Source organism: Thunnus thynnus, chromosome 23 (assembly GCF_963924715.1).
Source record: "Thunnus thynnus chromosome 23, fThuThy2.1, whole genome shotgun sequence".
In the NCBI taxonomy this organism is placed as follows: Eukaryota; Metazoa; Chordata; class Actinopteri; order Scombriformes; family Scombridae; genus Thunnus; species Thunnus thynnus.
In genome coordinates, this window is record NC_089539.1 from 16,388,631 (window position 1) to 16,401,356 (window position 12,726).

Consider the following 12,726-nt stretch of genomic DNA (forward strand, 5'->3'; position numbering starts at 1 on the left):
CCACTCAGTCTTGCTCCATTCCCCGTAGACCTTCTAAAAGATGGAGGAGGTAGTACCTTTTGTCCTTCTTGTCTGCTTCTCCACTCCCTGTGCCTAATTGGCATAGAGTGCTGACATTTACACTCTTCGCCCTCAGTGACATGGCTGCCTTTCGACCGTGAAACACCTTATTAGTTAGAAATGATTTTTCCTTTTTTTTTTTTTTGTCTTCCCCTCTCCTCTCTCGTCTTGATTCTTTACTTTTCCCTGTTGAAGGTATCTTGTTGTTTTGACCTGTGTCTGTCAAAAATCCTAATGGCCCCTAAAATTGAGTACTACTATGAATGGGCTGGAGTGTCAAAACCCCTCAGTATGCAAACACAACGTTATTCAGTGTCTGTGAATTGTTTTAATGTAAGACCTTTACAGAGTGTGCTCCAAAAAGTAGGATTTCATTGAAACAATGTCAGCTTGTTAAAAGTTGTCCTCATCCCCAGTAGTAAAGGGCTAAGTCCACCAATCAGGCACAAAATGGAGGATTCCTGGCTGGCAGTTCCCCTAAAAGGCCCCATCATCCCATCTCAACTGACTTGGAAGGGATGAAAAGACCCTGACAATAAGCCCCGGCTGACACAAAATGGAGGACATCGGCTCTTGGCTGAGCGGGATTCCCACTGGCCATGTGTGAGATTAACTCACCTCCAAGGTTCCATGCTGTGCTGACTCCGCCAGTGAAAGCGGAGACCGATATGAGCGAGGGAGTCAGAAAAGAAACATAGAAAGCAATTAAACCTAAAGGTTATTACATTCCTGCCAAGGTTAAAAGAACTCTGCTGGCTGGTAGATTTGGCAGTTTCTAGAGCTCCCTTACCAGCAGACCTTCTGTTTAGTCATATTGAGACTTATTCAAATATTAACAGCATTTTGGAAGAAAAATTAGTGTCATTGAAACATAACTTGGAGAAGATTTTTTAGAGAGAGGGGGATAAATAAAATGTTGTTTTCTTATTGTTTCATGGTTCTAAAGCCCAAATAAACACACCCACACCCCCGCACAACCCCTGCATGAAGGTGCCGCATTGCCGGATTCCGTGTGAATGCAGAGCACCATCCTGTCCGCTGTGGCCTCTCCGCTCTGCGTGTGTGTGTGTGTGTGTGTGTGTGTGTAGCTCAGCCCCGTCCTCGGTCAAGCAGACACACAGACCCGCAGCTCATTATGCATCCATGACACAGAGACAGAGAGCAGACAGGAGCAGAGGAGAGAGACGGGAGACAGCGATGAGTCCTGACCTCACACCCCCACGTGTTGTTATTGGCCGGGGGCTACACAGCCTCTGCCCAAAGGTTGATGCACAGAAACGTCCCGAACAGAGAAAAATAATAAGAAAATACAGGCAGAGGGCAGGGTCAGTGCAGATAAATACACCGCCACACACTTCTAGCGGGTCATAAATGATGATTGAGAGGGATGTGTCTATACATTGTTTTTTTTTTTAGGAAAATTCTGCATAGTATACAGGTAACAATGCCATGATCAGATGCTCGAACATCTTTCTTTCTGCCCAGCTGTGTGCCACACCTGGCAGCTCCGAACAACTGGAGAAGCATTAAAAATGAATGAAAACCATTTGAAGACTAGAGGAAATGAGGAATTAATCCAACCCTGTGTGTTCATTTGTAAGAGTGTTACTTCTGTTTGTATGACAGATAATGATGGCGTTCATAGAGGAGCGTAGGAGGGGTATGGGTGGCGAGCATACTGGTATTGTCATTCATAGCCTTATTTCTTCCTGTTAGTGCCTGTCGTTTATTTTCCCACTGCACCATTGTCATTTGCTGTATTATTATTTTTTTTTTATCCCGCCCCTACAAAAAGGCACCTGTCACTTTGTGTGTGTGTGTGTGTGTGTGTGTGTGTTTGTATTTGTGTATGTATGTGTGTTTGTCTCTTCATACGGGGAGCGACACAAAACCTCAGCCTCCTTTGAAAATGCAAATAGGTTCTATTTGTGGTGCTCCTGTCAGAGAGTGGGTGAGCATATTGAGGGAAGTTTTTTGTGTGCAGCTGTGTGAGTGTACGTGTGGCATGCGGCTGCATCTGTGTATGCAAGATGGGTACACACATGGTGTCAGTTCGCCTTTGTGCATCTGTTTAACATGAATGTCTTTGCCTTGGCTGTTTGCATCTGTGTGTCCTTGGTAACTGTGTACTTTGATTTGGGTTTTTTTTTTTTCTTGTTGTTGTTCTGGTGCATTTGTTCCATTATTGACAGCGAGTGAGGTTTTCGTGTTTGAGGAATGCGTGTGTAAGTTTGTGTGCGTGAAATGCCGCCGTTGACGCTAAAATATTCAGAATGAATGAATGAATTCAGAGTCCAGATCCTCCCTGTTGTAGGATTGAAGTAGAGGGGGGAAAAGGGAAACAAACAGGCTGACTTTGTGTGTAATTCTGTGTGTCTGTGTTTGTATCTGTATGGGTGAAGGGTATGGGGGGTGGGGGGTGGGGATTGCTTTTGTTTGTGTGCATCTTTTTGATAGGTCTGCATCTGCAGCGGATATGTTAAGCCACACGGCTCACAATGCCTCACAATGTGAATAACTTTCTCCTTTCTTCTCATTTTGTCTTCTCCCATCCCCACATCCTCTTCCTGACCCATCTCCCCACCCTCCCTTCATCTTTATTCAGGAGAAGAACAAGGACAAAGACAAACGTTTCCGTCCGCTCTACGACATCCCCTACATGTTTGAAGCCCGTGAGTTCCTGAGGAAGAAGCTCATTGGGAAAAAGGTGAGAACTAGTGACTGACTTTGAAAGCCCCTAATCACTCTCTTGCTGTGTGTTTGCGTGTGTGTGTGCCTGTATGGAAATCAACATGATTGCCTCCAATCAGCCTTTAACAGAACAATAGCTCTAAACAGGAACTCCCCCAGTGGCTGTACATACACTCCAACACCCTTTCCCCCTCCTCACCAGTAGCCACACACACATTTCTGAAGCCCTGAGCTAGATAGAAGCTAGATATCTATTTCCCTCTCTCTCTCAGTGTGAATACCAAGTACTCTCAGTAGATGCCCTGGGGCTTGGTATTGGCCTGGACGCACCCTTTAAACAAGCAGTGTTGATTTCCCCCTCTTGTGTCTATTGATCTACCGGGTCTGTACACCTTGGGGGCCGCTATGATTTACACACATCTGACCCAGCAGAACTCAGCACTGAGCTAAAGAGCACTTCAGACACGCACAAATGCACGCCACCGCTTGAACATCTGCATTTTTGTGTGAAAACAATACAAATAGATGAACTGACGAGATGAAGTTTAGGTTTACTGTTTGAAAAAGTTTAGCAAATATTAGAAGTGAGTACTGATTTTCTACCAGATCTATCCAGTTTTAAACATACAGTAGCAAACTTTGCCTTGTATATCAAAATAAAGTTTGTAGGTTGTTTATTATACCAGTAAATCAGTAAAATGACGCCTGCATTGTTGTCATTGTCTGTACAGTGGCAATTTCGCCGCCTTCAGTGGCAGTAATGGTGCAGGGAGAGAAGGAGACTTTTGCTCACGGGCACGCCCAGAGCTATTGTCCACCGACCCAGTTGAATGATGATTTATGTTTTTCCAAATAGCTAACTGAAACACTTGTCGGTTGCAGAGGGGCCACATTATAATGGCAACTACGCTGGCAAAATTGTAATCTTTACTGCAAACATCTTCATGGAATTGCGGTTATTTATGCGCAATCATGCTGTCAAAATGACTTTCCTTGTCGGAAGTTATCTCATAAATTCAACGCAGTTTTGCAGCTGACTCCCAACTATCAGATTTTGGAGCTTACGCCACCACAAATCAATTCTTAGCCCGCTTTTTTAAAATTCTCAGCCTGTGTCTCTGTTGAGCACAATAAACACAGAAACACGCACCCACTCAAAACCAAAAGTTCCTTTTGGCATTCAGTACAGGAGTGAGATTCATATCCCCGTCCCAGCCTCTCATCATAGTCATTTTAATCATCCTCATTAATGTTTTTTTAATGACAGAAAATTCAGCCGTAAGCTGGCTTTTGACAAGTTAAGCGAGAATAATGATTCTGCTGTTTATTTGTGGTGTTTGGATATTGGGTATAATGAATATGTGAGTGGGGTGGGAATAGAGAGATTAAAGCATTGTCAAGGTGTAAAATACTATATAAAATATGCTAGTAGCATGACAAGATTAACGTGTAGCTCTGGTATGTAACTCCACACCACATATCTAGTCACATAATGAGCGTAAAGCACCATGTTGGGCTTGTTATAGAAATGCATGTACACAATAAAATAACAATGGCTTTTATGTGTATGATAAGCACACACATGCAAATAGATGAAATCATAATACATTTATATGGATATTTACTCATGCCACAGCCAATGGCATGCAACCCAGAGACTGGGAACGATAGCAGTGGTATAAAATAATTCAATACATGATAATCATGTTTGAACTATGAGGTGAAACATGTCTACTTCATGCTTTACATGCCCGAACATGTTTTATGTTACAATGGTCAACAACACACAATACCCGACACAACTCAGATCAATCTATGCTTTTTTTACACCAGGTTTGATTTCACAGTGTTACTTGATTAGACTCCAGGGTGTTTCAAAAGTCAACATAGCTAAAATGTTCCTATGCCTTTTTCCGTGCCCCAGGCAGATTGCTGTTCGTAGGGCTTATTGGAGAGGAAAGTATGCATGATTGTGTATGTGTCAAAAGGAGTCAGTGTCTTAAGCGTGATAAGAGTATGCATGTCTTCACCGGAACGCGTCACCGGGTTTACACACTGCATTAGAACGCGTCCTAGACAATCCAATCACATGCGGACAGCTCTCGACGCAGGTTTCGGGCGCACTCCATGACGTATAGAGAGATTCGATCACTCAGGCAACAGTCGGAGGCGGTGGTCATTAGAGATTCATTTTTGTCCACATGCTGAGTATTGTGGATGCAAATGTTTCCCTGACCCCCCCCCCCCCGATTCAGTGTTGTGGCATGTAACCAGCACAGCAAACCCCCAAAGCACAGTCCATACCCAAGGCTTATTATCATCTGCTCTCTCTCTGGCTCTGTGCATGTTATCCAATTACTTTTTATTTTTTACTGGGAATTTCTCTTAAGATCCGCATATATCTGGCTTCACACTTCCCTTCTCTATCATTAAGCTGAATATATACAGTATTATACAGCATATGCCACTGTATTCCTCTATGTTTGATTAGTATTGAGGTTGGGTCTCCCAAGTGTGTGCTTATAGGCTCTTTGAAGTGAGTTAGGTTTAAGTGTAGGGCTCTTGCCCATTTGCCAGCAGTACAGCCTCCTCCCTCCGTACTCTGCGAAATCAATAAGAGAAGAGCTCTGGAACATTGCTTCCCTCCCGTTCCTTTATTGTTGCTAAGACACAAGGCTAAAGCTCTGAATTAAACTCTCTGTCACCATGTATCATCTTTTTTTAAATAATTGCAGAGCCTAAAAAAAAAAAACTGCAGCTTTTTGAAGGTACAAGTATCACCCTTCAGCTGCCTTGGCAACAAGAAAGAATTAGTTTGGATGAAATGATCACAGGCTTGCTATTGGTGAATGTTTATTTTCAAGCACAATACTTAACCCTCAAGGCTTTAATTTTAATCTATGCTACCTTGGCCTGCTTGAGTCGTTAAGTTGGATGCAGGTAGGTGCACAAGTATACAGATGCATGTTGCACTCCAACAAAGAGAGGAGTTTAGTCGACCCACTTACTGTCATCCTGTCTCCGAACACTAAGCTCTATGGAGACAGATTTGGAGCAGTAAGCATTAGTAGAAGACTCTAAGGCCACTGCTACCCCTGAAATTCTGCTCCAGAGAGCTCCACTTTTATCTTTTTTTTTTCTTTCTTTCTTTTCCCCCTCTGACACAAACCAAGACAAAGATTTTACCTCAACAGTGGGGTAATTGCAGCTTGATCTGGTGGATTTAAAAGGGAATACTCCGTCTGGTCTGGGTCTTCCCTGAAAGAGGAAGGAAAAGAAGTGGGAGAACCGGAGTCACTTTCAGAGGGGTGACTGCAGATCCATTGTCAGATTACGAGAGGTGTATCGTCGTATCATCAAGCTCAAACTGGACTTGACCAAAGCTAATCGTCCCATCCAGTCACAAGGTTGAGTTATCAGATTGACCTACAGGTATTCCCCTTGACAGCATTCCCTTTCAAGTCTCAGAGATTGCCTCAGAGTGCAATACATTGCATGAATTGGAAAACAAGCAGATTTTCCCCTGACTAAACCTTCTAGGACGTGACTAAGCATTAACTACGAGTCTCAGTGTGCTGAGCTAAAGCTCAAAGCCCTAATGCCACCGCTCCGCTTTAGGAGAATAAAGCTACATTAAATGCTTTTTTTCTATTAAACCCCCTATTCCTCATCTCTATAAGGAGAGCATGGTGCTTTTGATCTTTTATAAAGCATATCTAATATCCATATTCAAAAGACTGCCTTTTTTTCCCTATTTTTTCAGGGGGGGCGGGGTGCAAAATGAATTGAAAAAAATTAATAATTGAAAAATTAATTGGCACAATACCTGGTAGGAAAGTGGACTTCACAGCTACAGGTGTTGATGAAATATCCTGTTCACAATGTCCACTCCTACAAACATAGATCTTTTATTAACATGACTGACAGAACTCCTTGTTGAATTAATTTTTCACATTTTATCCCAGCCGTCACAGAGCTACATGAGACATAAGAAGGTAAAAAGTTAATTATCGCTGGTTGTAAGTGAAATGATAGTTTCAACACGTGCTTCTGCTTTGATATAGGTTAGCATTTAAAGGACTTGTGCCACTTTTAGTAAGTGACTCACACACCTTATGTCAAAAAATTTGAACTCTCCTTTTTAAGGTAGGCTAAATATGCATTTAAGCAGTTTTTTTTTTTTCTCCTTTCTCTCTGTCACTCTACGTCTGTCTGTCTCACTCTCATATATATCCCCACCCCCATTGAAATGGCAACGCTTGCATGGTGACATAATCCCAAAAAGCTCGATTTGGCTAACTTTATAAGTAGTGCTTCTTGCGCGCCTGGGTCTCAGCCTCAGCAGAAAAAAAGTCCAATGGAAATGTTGCATTAAGCCACTTATCAGGGTTGAGCACATTCGGATTATCCTGCGTGCTCAAAGTGGCTCCTGTTATGCAGCTGCTTGTGTAGTACTGTTAGCGCCAGAGTTTTCCCCTCTTATTGGTGTGCATGTGAGTGTGCATGCACTGAGAACGCCGTGTATGGGACGTGCTATTTGATGTGCGCTGTGTATTCGTGAGAGTGAGACTTCATTTAGGGTAAAGCTCGAGGTGTGTGCGTTCAAGTAGATGCAGAGCGCGTAGGCCGAAGCATCATGAGGTCCCGTGGTTCAAAATGCAGATGGGGCTCCCTCTTCATCCTCCTTGACTTCCGTCTCTTCCTCTCCGGGTTGCACCGTCCCAACCTGAGGTTTTTTTTTTTTTCCTTCCAGCACAGCTCATTTCATTAAATGATAGCTAGCTGCGATTACAGCCCGCTAAAACACAGCTGCAACTTAAGCCCTTCTCTTACACACATGCTCGCTCACTCACACGCTCTCTCTCTCTTCTCTTACTGCACTGTCTTACCTTGCTTGCCCTCTTGCACTCATTTCCTTAATCATCATTCCTCCCTCTGTCCTCTATTTATTTGCCTCTTCAGGGCTTAAAGATGTCCACAGATCATTTTTGTTCAAACCAAATTTTCAGCTGTGATTGGCTGATATTCATAGTGCAGTGCAAAGCGGCTGTAACACCTGTGTGTATGCCTTCATCTCTAATTCCCCTTCCCCATTGGTGCATCAGATGCATTTACACTGACAACCCTAATAGGGGTAAATGTGCTCTATGATTACAAATCGGTCTGCACAAATATATGGATATTTCCGTGCTTATTTGTTTGCAAAATGGCTTTAAACATAGCAAAGGAGAAATAAAAGAAGCCTCCAGTGTGAGCTGGGTTAGATGAAAAGGTGCAGGTGACAGGTGCTTATTGCAGTTTGAGCAAAACTAAAATCTCCTTATCTTTGTCAACAAAAGGAGCCTTTTCCATGTCCCTGTCTAGAAAATCACTCATGCTGTGCAGTGATTACTGTGGCTCACGTTACGACATGGCACAGATATGTTTATTTTAGAGTAGTTCAGCATAAGGTCTTGCTATTTAGACCGTCTAAAATGAAACTCCTTTCAGCAACCAGCGAAAACCGAATCTCTTCATCCCGCTTGTCGCCTCAGCAGAACAAAAACATTTTGTTTCACACTTCTCCTGCTGTCCTTGTCCTTATCACTCCCCCACTTTCTAATCCATCCACTGCCTCTCCCCCTCCGTCTCACTCTGCTCTGGGGGCTTCTTATAGAAAGCTTTGGCTTATCAGGAGATCGGTTAGATGGCCCGTGGAGAATGGGCCTTGAATTCCTTTAATCTAACATCGCCTGGTCAAAGTTTATAATCTGTCATCACATCGCTTAATGGGGAACTAGCCTACTGGTGTTCTGGTTTCATAGTTTATAGCATCCAACATTATATTTCGCCTTATATTTTTGTCTTTCAAACTCCTTTTGCCTCAACAATCCTCCATTTTTGTTCTTTTTTTCTGTTTACATTGCTTTATCCCACTTTGCTGTTTCATCTCATCTCATTTTATCCTCTTTAGCTAACTTGCATCCTTCCTGTTTTGTTCCTTTGTTTGTTCCTCATTCTACAATTACCCATGCTTTGCCATGCACAGCCATTAAACACAAATGTAACCAAAAACAATGCAAAAATGATTTTTTCTTCATTTAATTTGCTTCACATTTTAATAAGGCTGAATAGACACGAAACTCTGGAATGTTTTCTGCTAGGAGGAAATGAAGAGCCTCTACGGAGAAGTGAGGTTAAATGAATTGCCTACATGACAATAAGAAGGGTTATTTGCTTGGTTACGAAATTAATGAAATTGGGACTGTTCTAAAAGCGGGGATACTGCACAATGTTCTGCCGTCGAGAGGATCACAAACCAGTTCTATTGCTGATAATGAGGGTTAATCTGTGTCTGGGTGTCGGTACTATAACGATACATTATGTTGTAAACATGGGGGGGAAATTTGTTCACATTAAAAATCATGATTCTTATCTTCTAGACATATGCTGTAGTGTATTCTCAAAGAAGAGGAAGGTTTGGGCTCATTTTGACTTTTTCATTTTATTATTCTCATCCAGACAGAAGACTGTAACATTCTTCCAAATCAATTACACTTTTTAAATAAAATATCTGCATCCTGAGACTATTACCCCCCTTTTCTACTGATTTGAATCAATATTGAACCGAGAATCATGACACCAAGAATATGAATCTAATTGAATCGTGAGATTTCCAAAAATTCCATTCATTGTAGTCGGTGTTGAGTTATAGCTGTTTCACAAACACATTCTTTTGTATTTATCAGCACCGACAACAAAGACCTCCAAAAACTATAATCCATCTCCTGGTATCATTTTTTTTTTTTTCTTACTAACTGCTAAACCATACACTACAACACATAAATTCTGCCCAGACAGAAGCTCTTTTCCTCCCCTGCTCACATCACCATGTCCTCATCCTGTCCATCTAATGACAAGTCGATGTCGTTCCATGTCTTGGTTGCTATCTCTTTCATGTCTCTGTAATAGGCTTGTCTGCATTGTCTCTTTTTGACTTGTGTTTACGCTGTGATGCAGAGCCAGATTCCCACTTTTTCTTTCTTTTTTTTTTCTCTTTTTATTACTCCAATCACACTTGTCTGACACGGTCGACACGTAACTCTTAAACTGCCGACTGTGTGTACCAGTACAGCTGCATCCCTGCTGTAGCACTGTCTCCTCGTGTCTGGCCCACAAAGCAGGCTTTCCTCGTTACATGCCTGTGGATATGCGCGCACACACAGCTGAGTGACAAAATTGTATCTTCAGGGTGGGTGGATTGGAGTCTGTCTCTAGGGAGCTGTGTTGAGAACACAAAGTGTAGTGTCATTTGGGTTCTATCACTGTTCCTGTGTGTGTGTGTGTGTGTGTGTGTGTGTGTGTGTGTTTGTGTGTGTGTATATATCTGTGTGTATGTGTGGGTATTGTCCCAAACACCCACAGTGTGTTAATACTCATCCTCTGGGGAGATCTACAGTGCTGCCTGATGTGATTCACACTGACTGGGGGTGACCTTGAGAACTAGTACACAGACACACACATACACACACACAAGTCAAAACACCCCCAACACTAATTATTACTGTAACTGGTGTTGCCTTCAGTTTGTCTCAGTACTCTTGGCGTGTTTTTTTGACCTCTTCTTCTACTTATGTGCCCTTTTAGGTCAACGTGACAGTGGACTACATCAGAGCAGCTACTGGTCCAGGAGAAAGCACTCCTGCCTTTGCAGAACGCACCTGTGCTACAGTCACAATCGGTGGGATGTAAGTAAAGAACCACATATTCCACACTTTTGTCTTTTCTGTTCAACTCAGGTTTAATATCCTATTGTTGATACAATTTAAAAGTCAGGCTTTCCGCACTTATTTGCAGTGTGTTTACATGACGCTTCCAGTAGGAGTTTGTAATAAATAAGCAGCCCTTACTGGTAGATAACACTATTTCATTTTTCAGTGTAAGAGATATGTCTTCTAAAACATTTTTATTACAGACCGTCTCTCAGCACAAAACTTTAAAAGTGAAGTTCATCTGAAGTAAAACAACCCAGAACAATCATTTGTAAACGCTTAGAACTTGTAATCATCAGGAATCACAAAGTAACCTGAAAGTGCTTCTTTTGTATTTTAATTTTCATGAGAAGGGTCGTCTCAGTGCAAGCAATTATTTTCTATCTTCAAACACTGTTTTGAAGATTATCTGTTTGAAACATGTATTTTATACAGTACCACAGATATAAACGTTATTAAGCTACTCAGAGGTTCAAATTGAATCAAAACCAGATAGAGGAGCTTTAATGCCACATGACTTGAAATTAACCTTCAGGTGTCCGTTTTCACCCAAAAAGCAGTTGAAAGCATATTCTGTTTTTCCACTTGTCTGTATCTGTCTGTGCTTTATGCCTTGATTCATAAAAATAGAGCCCAGTCACATGCACACATGGCAACATGGATCCACCTTCATCATCAAACCAACAGTTTAGTATCCAGTAGTGTGCATACACTGAGGTCAGGACCCGACCTCATGACTAGCCAATTACAACTCGGCATTAGCTGACTACACCAACCGTTCTGCCCCATGGATAACAGTTGGCATGTCCACCCATGAGTGCAGGGGTCAGGGGGGTAAGGCAGTCAGTGTGGTAGGGGTTTCAACCTTGTATGACCTTGTCTTATGGAGTAAGACGGTCCTTGAGGTAAGAGGCTCAGTAGTACATGTTTTGGATTAAATGGCTCTACTTGAGACTTTGAAGGTTCGCTTATAATTACAAAACCATGCTATACTTAGCATAGAGCTGACTGGTAAGGAGGTTTGTAACATAAATAGTCCTGATTGTAACACTTTTTTTTTTTCAGTTTAGATAATATAAAACAAATGACTTAGCAGTCTGCTCTCTCTGTCTTTTCTTATTCTGCTGTTTTTATCGTCAGCTTTTGGTGTGAGTGTAAAAAGGTCGATGAAAACATTTAATTAATGACAGCTGCATCGTTGTCAGTTACACACCTGCAACATGGGGACAGACAAATGCACCAGATGACACGAGCTCATTTCTAAAGAATAGCAGGACATGACTGCTCTTCCTGTCCCTTCATTTTTTTCTCCCACACTTAAACTAGAACACTGATGTCCAAGGGCTAGCCACTAAGTGCTGCATTAAGTACAACAATACTCTCCTCTTTCTGGCCTTCATCCTGTCCTCTGTACATAAGTAGCATAGCGAGGAAGCGGTTTGTCAAGTGTGCAATGTCAACATTTAAGTGACCTTTGTCCCTTAGCAAAGCCACCTTTGGCATTCGTTATGTGCTTATTTTCTTTTCGTTGAGCTACCTCATTGTAAATTCAGTATGAAGCCAAGGGCTTTCATGTGTTACTATTTTTATTAAAGTAATCTCTCTCTTTCCCTCCCCAGTAACATAGCGGAGGCTCTGGTCAGTAAAGGCCTCGCCACGGTCATCAGATACAGACAGGACGACGACCAGCGCTCCTCCCACTACGACGAGCTGCTTGCCGCAGAGGCACGGTGAGGAACACGCGCTCCTTCACACAAATTGCTTTCACACTTCCATCTTCCTTTTACATAAACCTACACAGCTACACACTTGGCACTATTAGTCTCTCAAACGCATGTTCACGCACACACACACACACAACCGTAATCTCTCTCACACACAACCCCTTCACACAGACACACATTCCCGCTCTGCCATCCAGGAGTTGTGCATGACCTTGACAAATTTTGCTCTCGGGATGTTGAAGAGAATTGAATATGACCTTGAGGCTTTTTTTTTTTTTTCTAGATTGCTTTTACGTTCGCTGTTATATCAAACGTAGCACAGGTGAAGCAATTCACTTGTTGTTATTTTTAGAATTTTTATTTTAGCTGTGCCACCGTCGTAAGTCACAGCCCATCACAGCTGTTGCTACATTTTCTCCAGGAAAAATTTCATCGATCTCACATATTCACTCATACACGTAGTGCCCCCCTTTTTTTTTCCACATACATGCCTGGACGCA

At 42.3% G+C, this 12,726-nt stretch overlaps 1 protein-coding gene across 1 annotated transcript in view; it reads left to right on the top strand.

The window, feature by feature from the left end:
* snd1 (staphylococcal nuclease and tudor domain containing 1) overlaps positions 1 to 12,726 on the top strand; it is a 180,072-nt gene that overhangs the window by 31,855 nt on the left and 135,491 nt on the right. Inside the window, exons 11-13 of the mRNA XM_067582365.1 lie at positions 2,666 to 2,767; positions 10,378 to 10,478; positions 12,122 to 12,232. Of these exons, the coding sequence (XP_067438466.1) occupies positions 2,666 to 2,767; positions 10,378 to 10,478; positions 12,122 to 12,232 (314 nt within the window). The remainder of the gene's footprint in view (positions 1 to 2,665; positions 2,768 to 10,377; positions 10,479 to 12,121; positions 12,233 to 12,726) is intronic.